The following is a 15,049-nucleotide window of genomic DNA, read 5'->3' as shown; positions in this document are numbered from 1 at the left end:
ATGCTGCTTCCACATTTGTGTGTTATAGCAGCACGCTCACTTCTCAGTACCAATTTCCGTCATAATCCATTTGGGCAACTGTACAGTACTATAGACCAGGTGGCTTACAAAACAAATATTTATCTTTCACATTCTGGAAGCTGGGAAACCCAAGATCAAGGGACTGACAGATTACAAGGACACTAATCCCATTCATGAGGGCTCCACCAGCATGTCCTATCACCTCCTAAAGTCTCCATCTCCAAACACCATCACATTGGGGTAATACATAAATCTGGGGGGAAATACAAGCATTCAGTCTATAGCAAAGACTCAATCACAAGTCAAAAAATAAAACAGTATTTCACTATAAACCATATTATATTTATTTAAAAGCCAAAAACAATATGATGAAGCATTAAAATACAAAGAGAGTAGCTTTTTTTTAGTGACTCTGATCAATTTTACACAATGAAATACCATTAAGAAATATGAAACTATAATATGAACCATAGTATAAAAAAATAAGACACATAGTATTACTTTTAAAGAAAGAGGGATAATAACTGTAAGAGACAACTTAATGCCATGAAAACTTTGAACAGAAACTTAAAATGTCATATGTTAAATAATCTTTTCTTAGCATTATGCAGCAGGTCTTGGGATGTAGGGATGCGGGCAAGTAAAAAGGAAGTTTGTACAGATCAACTTTCTCAATATTATTGTCTCATTTCCTATATAAAATGTCAGATATTATTATAAGAAATAATATATATGTCTAAGACTGCAATCGTATTTTCAAATATAAGGTAATTGTACTTTTTAGAAAAGCAGCAGTTTAACATTTAAAAAAAAAGCTAGCAGTAGCACCTAAATATAGAAATTACAAGAAGCTGAATAAAACAACTTTACCATGAAGAGATAAATATAATTGTAAAATGAAGCACCTTTCTTTGACTTCAACAGGAATTGTGGGCAAAGGCTGTCATCTCCGAGTAATCCCATCAGAGAACACTTAGAGTTGCTTTATTTAACAAGGAGAAGAATACATTTCATTCTACATACTGGCTGTGTTGAAAAAACACAGTCCATGTCCAGATAGGAAGGTAGAGTACAAAAGACACAGGTTGATTCATCAGCAACTATTCACCAATACACTGTGCTCTTAACTAGCTAATAACAAGTACGCTTATACTGGAACCATGTCGATCCTACAGAATTTTACTGTTAAGCTCTAGTTCACAGAGAAGTTTTATTATCTTCTTTGCACAGGCAGATTTATCTATCATCTAAATAAAAAGCAGCTAAGAAATATTTAAAAACGTCAAAATTCGTAGTTTTGCTTTTACAAAGTGCTACACAGAATGCCACATTTCAAAATTTAGAAACCCAACTTCAACTCCTGCAGTTAGAAAAACATGGTGATTATCAGTGATCCTGAAAGAAAGAAAAATAAAAACTATCTCCTCTGTGTCACACCCCATGAGATACGAAAGTTCAATAGGCAATCTTTGAGATTTGGCCAAAATATTTCATATGTAAGGCATCTGTGGCCAAGAGAGATTAAATAGATTAAACGCAAGCTCCTCATAAGGACACTGATGTCTCTGAGTTGCTCAGAGATCTAGACAAGCTGTGGCCCTTGTCACCTCTTTTCCTAATAGGATGACCCTGACTCCATGTCCAGGCAGGCCCTGATAGACCACGCTAGTGAATGAGGGAATAGGTATGGAAAATAGAACCTTACGATTTTTAAAAAAATGTTTTGTTTGGTAATAAAATCAAATTTTCCATTGAAACTTATAAACTTTCAGAACAAGGTTTGATACATATGCACAAGTAAATTTTTCCTTGTACAATAACACACAGTATTTCTGCCTACCTTCCTTTTTGTTTTAAAGGTCAAGAGTATTATTCTTTTCACTTAGAATCAAATTTATCTTCAGTAACAGGACAAGTTGATGGAGAGGACAGGTTGGAGAGGGTTGGGGATAAAAGCTGTTTTATTCTATCTCAAAGACTGCTCTAAAAAGCTTGCCATTTCATGACCCATTAATGTGAGAGCCCTGGGATTCATTTTCCCTTATCTCAGGGTAAGTAAAGTGTTTTCAAGCTCATTGTATTATGTTTACTTGGTTAATGAGTTATAGCTTTTTCAAGGTGAACTCCTAGTCTACCATGTAGACAGAGAGACAATCAATTAAAACACATGGTTCAATCAATTAAAACACGTGTTCTTGCCCTTACACTCAGCCTACCTGTCAGAGCTAATACCCAGTAAAAATAATCTGCAAAAGCAGATACATATATTTGCAAATAATTCAGGGGATTATAAGCCCAATCCAACTTCTCTTTTTTTAATTAACCATAATTGTTGATTTGCTGTGTCCATCTATCTTGATGAACGTCGTGGTGATCTTTCAAAATACATGAAGTCCTGAAATTAGAAAAAAAAATATACATATATATATATATAATATATACATATATATATTAGAAAAAAAGAGACAACTGTATGTATACAGATGGATACATAATTAGATGCAATGCATAAAATATTATCCTTTATAATTTATCAGGCAATCCTCTTTCTAGTTAAAAATAAATAAATCTAATGAAATCTTTATGAAGAGGACCTAATATGAAGAGCAGCAATTAAAAAGTTGGAACTATTGGTAGCCAACAACCTTTCCATTTGGGGGTACCAGTAAACTAAATTTTCATTGTTAAAAAGACGAAAAACTTGACAATCAAAATTAAATGTTAAATATACCAATTTCAGTACGTTAACTACATTTTTAGGGTAAATATTTTCCATTTCATTTCTATGCTTTACTTATGAATATTAGCCATTAATCAGCCAGTAATACAGCAAGGGAACTGTGCCTACTAAATGTAAGGAAGATACAACACCAAGGAGTACAATGACAGAGAGGCAATAAGGTGGAGGGAAAGGAAATCAGCTCTAGAGTTATTTTATTTTCTCAAGAAGTCAAAGGACAGGCATCTTTAAGTAATGAGAAAGACAAATAACATGCTGTGATGACAATCACACCCACTGGATGTCTAATATTCTCCAAGCACTCTTCTGGCCCCTGTACTCAGATGATAGCTAATGTTCATCACCCTGAAAAAATCTAAGTATTTTTGTCTCCATTTTACAGATAAAAAGAATGAGGGCGGGAAGTGTTCGACACTTTGCAAAACATGTCACTAGTAAGTGGTAGAGACAGACACTGGCCTAGTTGCAAATGTTATTGCCTTTCTATTATACTACACTGCATCTCATTGGAAAGAATAACTCACTCAAGACAAGTCAAAAGGAAAAGGCTTACAATGAGGAAGCAGGCTCCAAAAATCATGGCTTTCATCTTCACATCCATATCTAATGGGAAGTGAATTTCAAACTGGTCAGCATCCCCCATTGCTGATAACAGACCGTTCCACTTCCTAATAATACTGCCGATGTTAGATACACCATCAAGGGATTTGACCTAGAAAGAGAAGCATGTGACTTAATGATGATTAAAAAGTACTATACATTTCTTTCTTCTACTTAGAAGCACTTTACACTGAGATAAGCATAAATACAGTACAGGAAATTAATAACAGTAATAACATAATTTCAAATAGGGAATTATGGCCAACATGGGTTAGGTGCCTTGCAACTGGTTAATAACTGAGCTGGGATCAACAATAGCCAGGTTAGCCAGGGATCCCACCTGTCCATCAACTGATGAAAGGATAAAGATGTGGTACGTACACACACACACACACACACACACACACACACACACACACTGGAATACTACTCAGCAACGAAAAAGAATGAAATGTTGCCATTTGCAACAACATGGATGGAACTAGATGGTATTATGCTAAGTGAAACAAGTCAGTTAGAGAAAGACAGATATCATATGATTTCACTCATATGTAGAATTTGAGAAACTCAACAGATGAATATAGGGGAAGGGAAGGAAAAATAAGATAAAAACAGAGAGGGAGGCAAACCATAAGAAACTTTTAAAGACAGAGAACTGAGGGTTGCTGGAGGGGAGGTGGGTCAGGGATGGATTAAATGGGTGATAGGCATTAAGGAGCGCACTTTTTGGGATGAGCACTGAACATCGTATGTAAGAGAGAACTCACTGGGTTCTACTCCTGAAACCAAGCCTACACTGTATGTTAACTGACTTGAATTAAAACAAACAAACAAAAAACCCAAAAAACAGAACTGGGGCCTATCTGACAGTTCTCAGGCCAATGCTCTTGTTTTCAAGAGCAAATGAGGTATAATTTGAGGGAGATATGATTTGAATTGATTTTGAAAATCTTCTTCATATAGTAAAGGGTGGGAATTGGGGATTGGGAGGGAGTCTCTACAGTCTAGAGAAACACATGAACAAAAGTAAGGAAGCATAATTCTACATATTTCACAAACTTCATATAATCAGTCAAGTTTTTGTGGGTCAAATCCACCCTGTTGTATGTCAGAATTCCGAAGAGCTTTGCCTTCTCAAAGGGGGACTCAGGCACTTGCTAACTTTTGGCGGTCAGAATGATCCTATATACTCTGCCCCTGAAATATGGCTAGCTACATTTTCTATTTCTCTACAGTGGTCTTTTAACAAATAAGCAATGCCTGGAGAACTAAAAAGGTTTATTGGGTGTCATAGAAAATACTTGAATGAGCAACTTTAGATAAAGAGCCTTGCTGAATTGCAAGACATCTTCTAAGAAGCTAAGGAAATATTTCTAAGAATCTCCTTTGTCAAATTCATAGGATAATAAGCAATCATTTTGTAGTCAGTGAAATAAAGGCAAAACAGGAGGATTTTTCATTTTTCTGAGAAAATGTTATAATCTATTATGAGTTTTAACTATGTTATCAGTGTTATCCTGTCCCTTGAGGACACAGACTTCCACCATGCAGATAGACGATTTGCACAATCTCGGGGTGATCCGTATGTTCTGTGATCTGTTGGGCACTTTCATTGCTCAGGACCTGTATCCCAATCCTGCAAATCTTTGGTAAAAATGGTTAATTAAATTCAACCGAGAACAAAATAAACGGAATCTATTGGGCTATTTTCTTTCAGGTTTAGTGTTTTACATGGGTCCTTCTCATCTTCATCAAACACTGAAATCATAAACAAAGTAGCTCACATTTTGGGAAACATTAAGCAATCCACCAACAATAATTTGCAAATGATTTGATGCCAACCGATAACTCTTTCCTCCTTCTACTTTATTCATTCATGTGAAAAAATAATCTAAAACCAAACAATTCTAAGGTCTGTCTGTACATGTTGAAAAAATAATAATAATGTTATTTTTACATTTACCTCAAAAACAGAATCTGAACCACAGCCGTAGGTTGAACATGGCCCACGTACTCGCATCACATTTTCTTTCTTCTCATTCTGGATGCTGTAAACTGCCCTGCACAGGTTCCAGTGTTCTGCAACAAAGCCAATGGTGACACCAGGAGGACACTGCACCTCCAGCTGCAAAGAAGCAGTGACAGAGGGAAGGAGGCCACATATATACCCGTACGCACACACACCGTACGTTCTTCCCTCATGCAAGGACTGGAAAAAATGTTAATGGTACAGACTCTTCCATTGTACCCCAGGCTATTTCTTAGGGGTGTATGTCAGTGAAAGGCCTTGAGAGGTGAGGTCACATTTCCCTTTGGGACAGACTTACTGCTTGTTATACAATGATCGTTTCTCCAAGCTCAGTGTTTCTCAGCTGTATGCACACCCGCCCGCTCCTCTGAGTTAACCCCAGAGAACTTGGGGGCAAGGGGTCTGTACCAACATGCGGCTCCTGACGCTGGTACTGCTTCCTGTGCTGTAATAAGGTTCTCTGTCTCTGCTCTAGGTGCCTCATGTCTTCTGGCACAGTCCATGACAAAGTAACAAGGTAACTTCCTAGACTTAAATCTCAGACATGACAATTGTAATAGAAAAGAGAAAGAGAAAAGAGGCATTCTGTAAACGGTATACTGTGGAAACAAAGGATGTATGTATGAATATATAAAGCCATTTTTCCAAGTTTTAAAATTGTCCACTACCCTGTTTTAACTAATCATCTTTAATAATATTCCTTTGTGAAGAACTAAGATCTTCATATTTAATAATAACATGAGCCATAAAATTAAATTATTTAGTAAAAGCTCAGAGTCGATGGCTCTTCTGGTGTCATTTATACTTTTCTAACAGTTTTGAGTCCACTGGGTCTCAAGGGCAGGACTACATAGCTTCACAAACTGCCAAATCAAGGCATTATTTAAAAAAAATAGTGTTCACATATATACATTCAAACATATACATAAGCATATAAATTTGATAACTTCCTAGGATTAAGATCTCATATAAGTTTAAGCCTAAGGGGGAAAAAACTGTAAACAGGTAAATTACTTTAAAAAAAAATTCATTTGAGAAGAAAAAACCCAACTCATCAATACAAAGAATTCCTTGTATCGTCAAAAGGGTTGAGGATTAAAGGTGAAGATTCAACTCAAATTTAAGGCTGTTATTATAGGGCACCTGGGTGGCTCAGTCGGTTAAGCAGCCGACTTCAGCTCAGGTCATGATCTCGCAGTCCGTGAGTTCGAGCCCCGCGTCGGGCTCTGTGCTGACAGCTCAGAGCCTGGAGCCTGCTTTGGATTCTGTGTCTCCCTTTCTCTCAGCCCACCCCTGCTCACACTCAGTCTCTCTCTCTCTCAAAAATAAACATTAAAAAAAGAAGTTTTTAAGTCTCTTCTAATTCTGAAAGTATACAATTATGTCTAGGGACAACTTATCTGGGGATAGGTAGGTGCATTTAGACAAATGTGTGTGACTTCTGTTCTAGGTAACAGATACATTTGTAACTCAGTAGACACAACCGACAGAACTGTGGTCACCAAATAAACAATCCTGATTTGAACCTGAGCCCCAACTAGCAGGAGAAGACAAGAACCCACAAGAAAAAAACCCTCTGTGATTTTCTTCAGGTGAGACAATTTGGCGGCCCTCCTCCCCATCCCCCTTCACCCCCTCGGCTCTCTTCTTTCAGTCTGACCAGCAGAGCTAGTGAAAACCGCCTCATGTGTCATTCTGGAAGGAGCACAGCGATGCTGTCAAGAGTTGGATCAGGAAGAGACAAGGAATTAGACTTGTGTTCTCTGACCTCTTGCCTGGTGGAGGGACAACAGAAGCAACAGCAGGTGCATCTGAAAGGCCTCTGCATGGTCATGATTTCTCGGCCCATACAGTCAGTGACCCGGAGGACAAAGGGCCTTAGTGTCCGATAAGCATTTCTGGTAAAGTCGTCTGTGTCTTCATTTACAATGTAAACCATCTGGTCCAGGTTGTTTTTAATATCATATCCATTATTAGTTTCAAAAGATGTGATCACTAAAAAATAAAATGAGAAAGCCACTTTAAATTAGAAGCAGTTAAAATGGGCCTCAAGAAGTCCTTTTGTAGTATTCCTTAGGTGCTTAAAGCAAAATAGCTTTTTAAAATTTTGAAGTGAACTATATTCAATTGATTAGGACACCAAATAATTCACTTGCCCAAAAAGTATTCAGTAATTTTGAAAATTTTAAATGAAGGTCAGTATAAAACGATTTAAAAAATTTTTCCACATAAAAACAAAGACTGAAACTATATTCCTGGTGTATCTGAATTCAGAAAGCTCTCATTAAAAAGGCATTTAAATAAAAGTATACGTTTTACCATAAATGAATCAGCTCATGAAATATACTGAGATGACCAGGGTCATTACCAATTGCAATGAAGAAAGTCAGAGACTGTATGTGGTGGTCAAATGAATGTGTGGAACTGGGGATAAAGTGAAGGTTAATAATCAAGTGAGGATGAACTGAGACCAGGCATTATGTTGACCGTGATTCCTTTTTACTTCCAAAGCAAGGGCACTGGACTAAAACTTCGTAGATTTAGATTCTATGTCCAGCGCTACCACTCATTAGCTGACTGTGGTGCCTCTGGCAAACTCATTTAGTGTCCTGGCTCCTTCTTTTCCTCTTCCATTAAAGATGAATATGTAGAATATGGTATGGGGGTTGACCAGATAAAGTGTAAGTCTTTTTCAAGTCTACGAATGTATGTATCATGTATAAACAGATAAAATTATACAAAATAATTCCCTTTCTTACTTTCTTGAAAGGGTAAAAGAAGACAGTCTTTTCACTTCGAACCACTAAGAAATGACCAATATAAATAAAGAACAAGATATTGGGTAATGTCAATTTCCACCTGATTCAAATTTCCACCTGCTGAACACTAACAAAATTATACATACTTTCCAGAGGCTCAAAATGCTGAAGGACGTGAATGGTGTCCAGCTGTTGGGATAGAACAAAGCAATTAGGAAAAAATAATCACAGAATTAAATCAATGTTAGAAAAGGAACTGATGAGATGGGTATGAAAAGGTTATCAATTGATACCAAAATATCTTTTCAGCATTGAATGGAATAAAAAAATAGTGAAAGTAGCCTGTCTGCACCTGTTCCGCAGAGGAACACAGGAAAACCAGTGTTGTCCAGTTCTATGTTAAAAGACAAACAGTTGCCTGGTAGATCAGAAAATAATTTTCCTGCTGCAGTAACAGCATCCAGAAGAAGCTGTGTGGATGTAGATTGTTTCTAGCTCAGTCCCAACTCACTGGTCTTATCGACACGTCACTCACAGACTGGAGTTGCTGGGGAAGTTCAAGACAGTTTAACGTGGACCAACCACACAGTAGGCTATTTTCTCAGTGGCTTACAGAGAGCAACTCAGCCAGGGACCTCACACAGGAGTATCTAGTTTTATCTTATTTTCACAGGTACCTCTGGCAGATGTTCACACACTGACTTCCAATCATTTGAGCTACTAATGCCAGGGTCTTCACTAGGGGCAGGCTTTAATTAAAGGAGAGGGTCCACAAGGGCTGGAAGCATGTGATTGTATTAGGGCAAAGGGGAGGAAACATTCTGGGATGGGATCTCTTGAAAAGGGAGCTGGGAAAACAACTAGATAAACTTCTACCTTAATATCACTTAGGAATCACCCTAAAGTCAGACAGTTTGTTGGGCTCATTACCTGATAGAGTTGAGAATATTCTAGCAGAAAAGAAGAAACTTCTTTGAGGACAGAGTAATCACATCTATATAATTTTATTTTTAATTTTTTAATGTTTATTTATTTTTGAGAGAGAGAGAGAGAGAGAGAGAGAGAGAATGTGTGTGTGTGCACGAGCGAGCTGGGGAGGGGAAGAGAGAGGGAGACAGAGGATCCGAAGCATTTTTAATGCAGAGCCCAATGCAGGGCTTGAACTCACTGTGAGATCATGACCTGAGCCAAAGTTGGGACACTTGACTGAGCCACCCAGACCCCCTCTATATAATTTTAGATATATAGATCATTCCTAATCCCCGAGACCAGAATATTGCCTGAAATGTCATATTTCACCGAATATTCATTGAATACAATGGCTAATAAAAGAATATGTGAATGTGGTAATAAAGAAAGTTAAAAATAACCAGACATAAATGTTTTGTGGTGTTTAACTGATTACAGAGGGTATGGAGAGGATACAACCCTTCCTTCGTTAAAAAATTTTTCTGATATAAAAACACAATCTGGTGAGGGGGTGTAAACACATCTTATAAAATATCAAAAGTGGTCACTAAGATGGTTTATAGTTCCTTTAAAAATCCAGAATTAAAAGTCAAAATACTGTTGATAAAAAGCATCCACTGCTGAGTACAATATTCTAAAGAAATAATGCCTGTTAATATAAAAGAAGTTTGTCCAGAAGACACTATGGCTGTTAAGGAGCAGTTCTCTAACAAACTGGTGGAGTCACTGGCCACGCCGACCCTCTAGAAAGAATATAATCCTGCTACTTTGGATGCTCCAGAGTATTGAGAGTCCCGATAATGATTCATGGAATCTGCACAGGAGACTGCAAAAAGGATAGGATAAGGAAAATGATAAAGCAATGAAGGGCTGTTTGCATAAAAGTGTTTCCACTAATAACATCCACACAGCTACCACCTGTTGGATGGACCCTGTGTGCCAAAAATAATAAGCACAGTATAAAGCTTTCCTTCTTAAAAATTCTCCTAACAACCCAATAAGGTATGTATTGCTAGTACTATTTTATTGATGATGAAATTCAAGCACCAACAGGTTATAGAAGTTATTGAAGGCTGCAGAGTGAGGAGGAACGACAGCTAGAATTTAAAACCAGGTTGGTCTGTCTCTAAACCTGTTTTGTTTCCTTTCTCACTTATTTTATTCAAAACAAACCTGAAGAAACAGAATTCATAAAATGTGTTAACTTCTGTCAGAATAGAAGAAATTAAGAAACTGTTTTTTAATATTTAGATGAACAAAATTAAAGTTATACATTTAAAAAAGAGAAATGACTCCAGATCTTGGATTTCTAAGGACAATTTCTATACTTATCATCTAGTATAAAAAAGGAACTTTTAAAACGTGATTAACTATAAAGCATTTTTTAAGCTTCTGAAATAACGTAGGGGTTTACTCTACCACTGTACTTGAATGACTGGTGCTGTAGTTTGTCAATATTTTGCCAAAACAAAAACTGAGTAAAATTTTTGGCTCATGTGAAATCTGTTTCTGTGATCCTAACTGTTTTGACTTTGAAATATCAACACTATAACACTGTACCTATGGTTCTCAATGCACAGGATTCAGAAGGTCCCTATCAATATTTAAATGGAAAAGAGAAACACATCAACTCCAAGGAATATTTGGTTGGCTATGTGGGGAGACATGTGTTGAACTGGCAAGTCCCTTGCTTATAATGTATTTCAAAATGTCTTTATTTACTTATTTATTTTTAATTTACATCCAAGTTAGTTAGCACATAGTGTATTAATGATTTCAGGAGTAGATTCCAGGGATTCATCCCCTACATATAACACCCAGTTCTCATCCCAACAAGTGTCTTCCTTAACGCCCCCTCCCCATTTAGCGCATCTTCCCACCCACAGCCCCTCCAGCAACCCTGTTTGTTCTCTGTGTTTAAGAGTCTCTTCTGTTTTGTTCCCCTCCCTCTTTTTGGATTATTTTTGCTTCCCTTATGTTCATCTTTTTTGTATCTTAAATTCCACATATGAGTGAAGTCATATGATATGTCTTTTTTTTTAAGTTTATTTATTTATTTTTGAGAGACAGAGAGAGAGGGAGAGAGTGCACAAGTGAGGGAAGGGCAGAGAGAGACAGAGAGAGAGAGAATCCCAAGCAGGTTCCGCACTGTCAGTGCAGAACCTGATGCGGGGCTCGAACCCATGTACCATGAGACCATGACCTAAGCTGAGATGAAGAGTCAGATGCTTAACAGACTGAGCGGCCAGGCGCCCTTCCTTTTTCTAAAATCAAACATGATTCAATAGGTTCTAAGTTATTTCCAATACTAGCTTTATCTTATTTTCACTAAGCAATATTTTTGAGTTTCTGACATGTGGTTTTAAAAACACCATTTGGAACACTGATTTGACGTACTGCCCCAGTTTCTGATCTGGATACCCTGGTGCCTCCAGAATGTGCATAGAGGTGGAAAATAAGAATTTACTGTGTTGTGGGAAGAGATTCTCTGGAACTTGGCCTGAAGCAAAACCCTTGGTAGGTCTCCTCTTTTGACTTACATTTTATGTTTGGAAGGTGGCAGGGAGTGGCTAATGAAAATCAGGGGTAATGAGAAAAAAAGGATGGACAGAGACCCCCAGTGATTCACTCACGGTCTGTTCTGTTCTCTTTGATGTTGTTTTTCCTGGTGTTAACTCTTCACTTCTATGCAAATGAGAATTGGCGTCTTTGATAGTTTTTCCTCTAGTCCTGTTTTTGAAACCGCCTTCAACAGGACACCTTGCAAATCTTAAAATTCAACATACATCCTTCAGAAAACCGTGCCGATCCCACCAAATACATTCCTGTATTCCTCATTTCCCCTTCATATTTCTGAAATGAGTACAACTCCCATGGACTCACAAACTGGACCTCTGTCATCACTGACCTGTCACTTTCATCTACTCTATCTAGCTTTGTATCTCTTCTTGTCGGATCCCCGGTCATACTTCATAAGAAGATCATTTGGATTTGTGAGGACTACCTGGGTTAAGTATTCCAGACCAGGAGGACAGTTTGGTATAGGAGGAGGCCCTGGCATCCATGTTACTGAAACAGGCTGATTTGACATATGGTATTTGCCAGGCTGGTACTGGATAGGATGGGCACCACCAGCTGGCTGGTATGAGAAGAAGGTACCGGGCTGCTGTGGACTGTTGTATCCCATAGGCAAGCCTCCTGCGTAGCCTGCAGGTGCAGGGACAGCTGGTCCAGGGGGTCCTGTATCCAAAAACAAATGAAGTGTTATACACTATTAACACTGTAACACAGCAGAAGTTAGAATGACCTTTTCCATAACAAAGACAGGTATCCCACAACATCCACTTAAGAATAAAACATGATCCATTTTCTGAATGTGTACCATGTACCAACAATGTACTCAGGGGCTTCACATATTACCTCATTTAATCCTCTTAAACCTTAGAAGACAATTATGCTACACAAAGGTACAGAAACAAGATCTGAAACACCAAGTAATGTGCTGGCCTCTCTCTGTATTAGGTTCCTCCTTTGGAGATATCAATAATATACCTACTTCATTAGGTTATAGTGGGCTTAGCCCAAGACCTAGCACATAACTGGCACTGTACACTGATGTTCTTAAGGTCATTGAGATAGTAACTCAAAGGGGTGCTTTTAATGATGGCTCGATCATTCCAGAACAGTTTCATCACCCCACAAAGAAAATCTATACCCATTAGCAGTCATTCCCTATCTTCTGCCCCAGCCCGCAGAAACCACTGTCACCACAGATTTGCCTAATCTGGACATGTCATATAAATGAAATAATGTAACATACAGCCTGTGTGTCAGGTCTCCTTCACTTTGCATAATGTTTTCAAGGTTCAAGTGACCATGTGGTAGCATGTACTAGTACTTGATTCCTTTTATCGCCGAGTAATATTCTGTTGCATGGACATAGCACATTTTACGTATCCATTAATCAGCCAATGGACATTTGGGTCATTTCTACTTTTTGGCTTTTGTAAATAATGCTGCTGTGAAATTAGTGTACAAGTTTTGGTGTGAACCTAAGTTTTCAATTCTTGAGTATATACCTAGGAGTGAGAAACTAGCCTTAACTTTTGGAAGAAACGGCCACCCTGTTTTCCAAAGTGGAAATTCACTGGTTAATACTCCTACTGCTGAACTCATTTATTAGTGCTAATTGTGTGTGCGTGTGTACGTGTGTGTGTGTATTCCTTAAGATTTTCTATATATAAGATCATGTCATCTGCAAACAGAAATAGGTTTGCTTCTTCCTTTCCAATGTGCATGACTTTTATTACTTTTCCTTGCCAAACTGTCCTGGCTAAAACCTCCATACAGTGTTGAATAGAAGTGGCATGAAGAGATACCGTCTTGCTCTTGAGACGTCTTGCTCCTTTCTTAGGAGAAACACTTTCAGCTTTTGCTATTAAGCATGATGTTAAGCTGTGGGTTTTTCATAGATGACTTTTATTAGGTTGAGGAAGTTCCCTCCTATCCCTAGTTTGTTGAGTGTTTTTTATCATGTGGGATGTTTAATTTTGTCAAATGCTTTTTCTCTATCTACCGATATGATCATATGATTTTTGTAGTAATATTCCATTAATATGGTACATACATGGGTACATACATATGATTTTCATATGACAAACCAACTTTATCTCATATTTGGGATAAACTGCACTTGGTCATGGTAATAATTCCTACCACATATTGTTAGATTTGGTTACTACATTGTTAGTATTTTGTGGAGCATTTTTACATCTATATTTATAAGGAATATTAGTCTATGGTTTTCTATACTCTTCTTCTGATTTTGCTAATAGGGCAATACTGTCCTCACAGAATGAATTGGGAAGTGTTCACTGTTCTGTTTCTTGTAAAGGACTGGCATTAAAATCTTCATTAAGCATTTGGTAGAATTCACTAACGAAGCTGTCCAGGCCTAGGCTTTGTCAGAATTTTTTTTTAAATACTTATTTTGAGAGAGAGAGGGTGTACATGCGTGCACATGTGCAAGGGGGAGGAGGGGCACAGAGAGCAGGAGAGAGAAAGAGAGTCCCAAGCAGGCTCCACACTGTCAGCAGAGAACCCTATGTGGGGCTTGAACTCATGAACAGTAAGATCATGACCTGAGCTGTGATCAAGAGTCTGTTGCTTAACTGACAGAGCCACCCAGGCGCCCCTATCAGAAATTTTTAAATGACTAATTCAATCTCTTTACTTGCTATATAGCTCCATTCAGGTTTTCTATTCTTCTTGGAGCCACTTTCAGTTGTTCGTATATTTCTAGCAATCTATTTCTTCAGGTTTTCTAGTTTGTTGGTATACAATTGTTCATAGTATTCTTTTACAATACATTTACATTTCTGTAAGCTTTTTAATAATGTCTCCATTTTCATTCTTGATTTTAATATTTTGAATCTATGTTTTTTCTTGGTCAGTCTGGCTTAAGATTTCTATTTGTTGATATTTTCAAAGATCCAACTTTTGGTTGTGTCCATGTGGCCCACTGCTTTTCTTTTTCACTATTTTATTTACCTCTACTTTAAATTCTATTATTACCTCCTACTTAAGGTTTGGCTTCTTTCTAAGGTGGAAAGTTGGGTTGGTGATTTGAGATCTTTTTTTAAAAAAAAGTTTTCTAATGTTTATTTATTTTTGAAAGAGAAAGAGATAAAGTATGAGTGGGTAAGAGGCAGAGAGAGAGGAAGACATAGAATCTGAAGCAGGATCCAGGCTCTGAGCTGTCAGCACAGAGCCCGATGCAGGGCTGGAACTCACAAACTGTGAGATCATGACCCGAGCCAAAGTCAAACGCTCAACCAAGTGAGCCACCTAGGTGCCCCTCCTCCTTTTTAATGTAGATGTTGATAGCTACAAATTTCTAAGCTGTTTTAGTTATATCCCATAAGCTTTGGT

General features: G+C 37.7%; 1 protein-coding gene across 3 annotated transcripts in view; it reads right to left on the bottom strand.

Moving 5' to 3' along the window:
- Nucleotides 1-822: 822 nt before the first annotated feature.
- PLSCR4 (phospholipid scramblase 4) overlaps nucleotides 823-15,049 on the bottom strand; it is a 133,418-nt gene continuing 119,191 nt past the window's right edge. For all 3 annotated transcript variants that reach the window (XM_049628693.1, XM_049628692.1, XM_049628694.1), the window contains exons 4-9: nucleotides 12,123-12,358; nucleotides 8,296-8,338; nucleotides 7,159-7,385; nucleotides 5,325-5,486; nucleotides 3,315-3,473; nucleotides 823-2,416 (exon numbers count right to left, since the gene is read on the bottom strand). In XM_049628693.1, the coding sequence (XP_049484650.1) occupies nucleotides 2,372-2,416; nucleotides 3,315-3,473; nucleotides 5,325-5,486; nucleotides 7,159-7,385; nucleotides 8,296-8,338; nucleotides 12,123-12,358 (872 nt within the window). In that variant the 3' untranslated portion in view covers nucleotides 823-2,371. The remainder of the gene's footprint in view (nucleotides 2,417-3,314; nucleotides 3,474-5,324; nucleotides 5,487-7,158; nucleotides 7,386-8,295; nucleotides 8,339-12,122; nucleotides 12,359-15,049) is intronic.

The sequence above is a fragment of the Panthera uncia genome, chromosome C2 (genome assembly GCF_023721935.1).
Source record: "Panthera uncia isolate 11264 chromosome C2, Puncia_PCG_1.0, whole genome shotgun sequence".
Lineage (NCBI taxonomy): Eukaryota > Metazoa > Chordata > Mammalia > Carnivora > Felidae > Panthera > Panthera uncia.
This window is presented reverse-complemented; position numbering and strand designations above follow the sequence as displayed.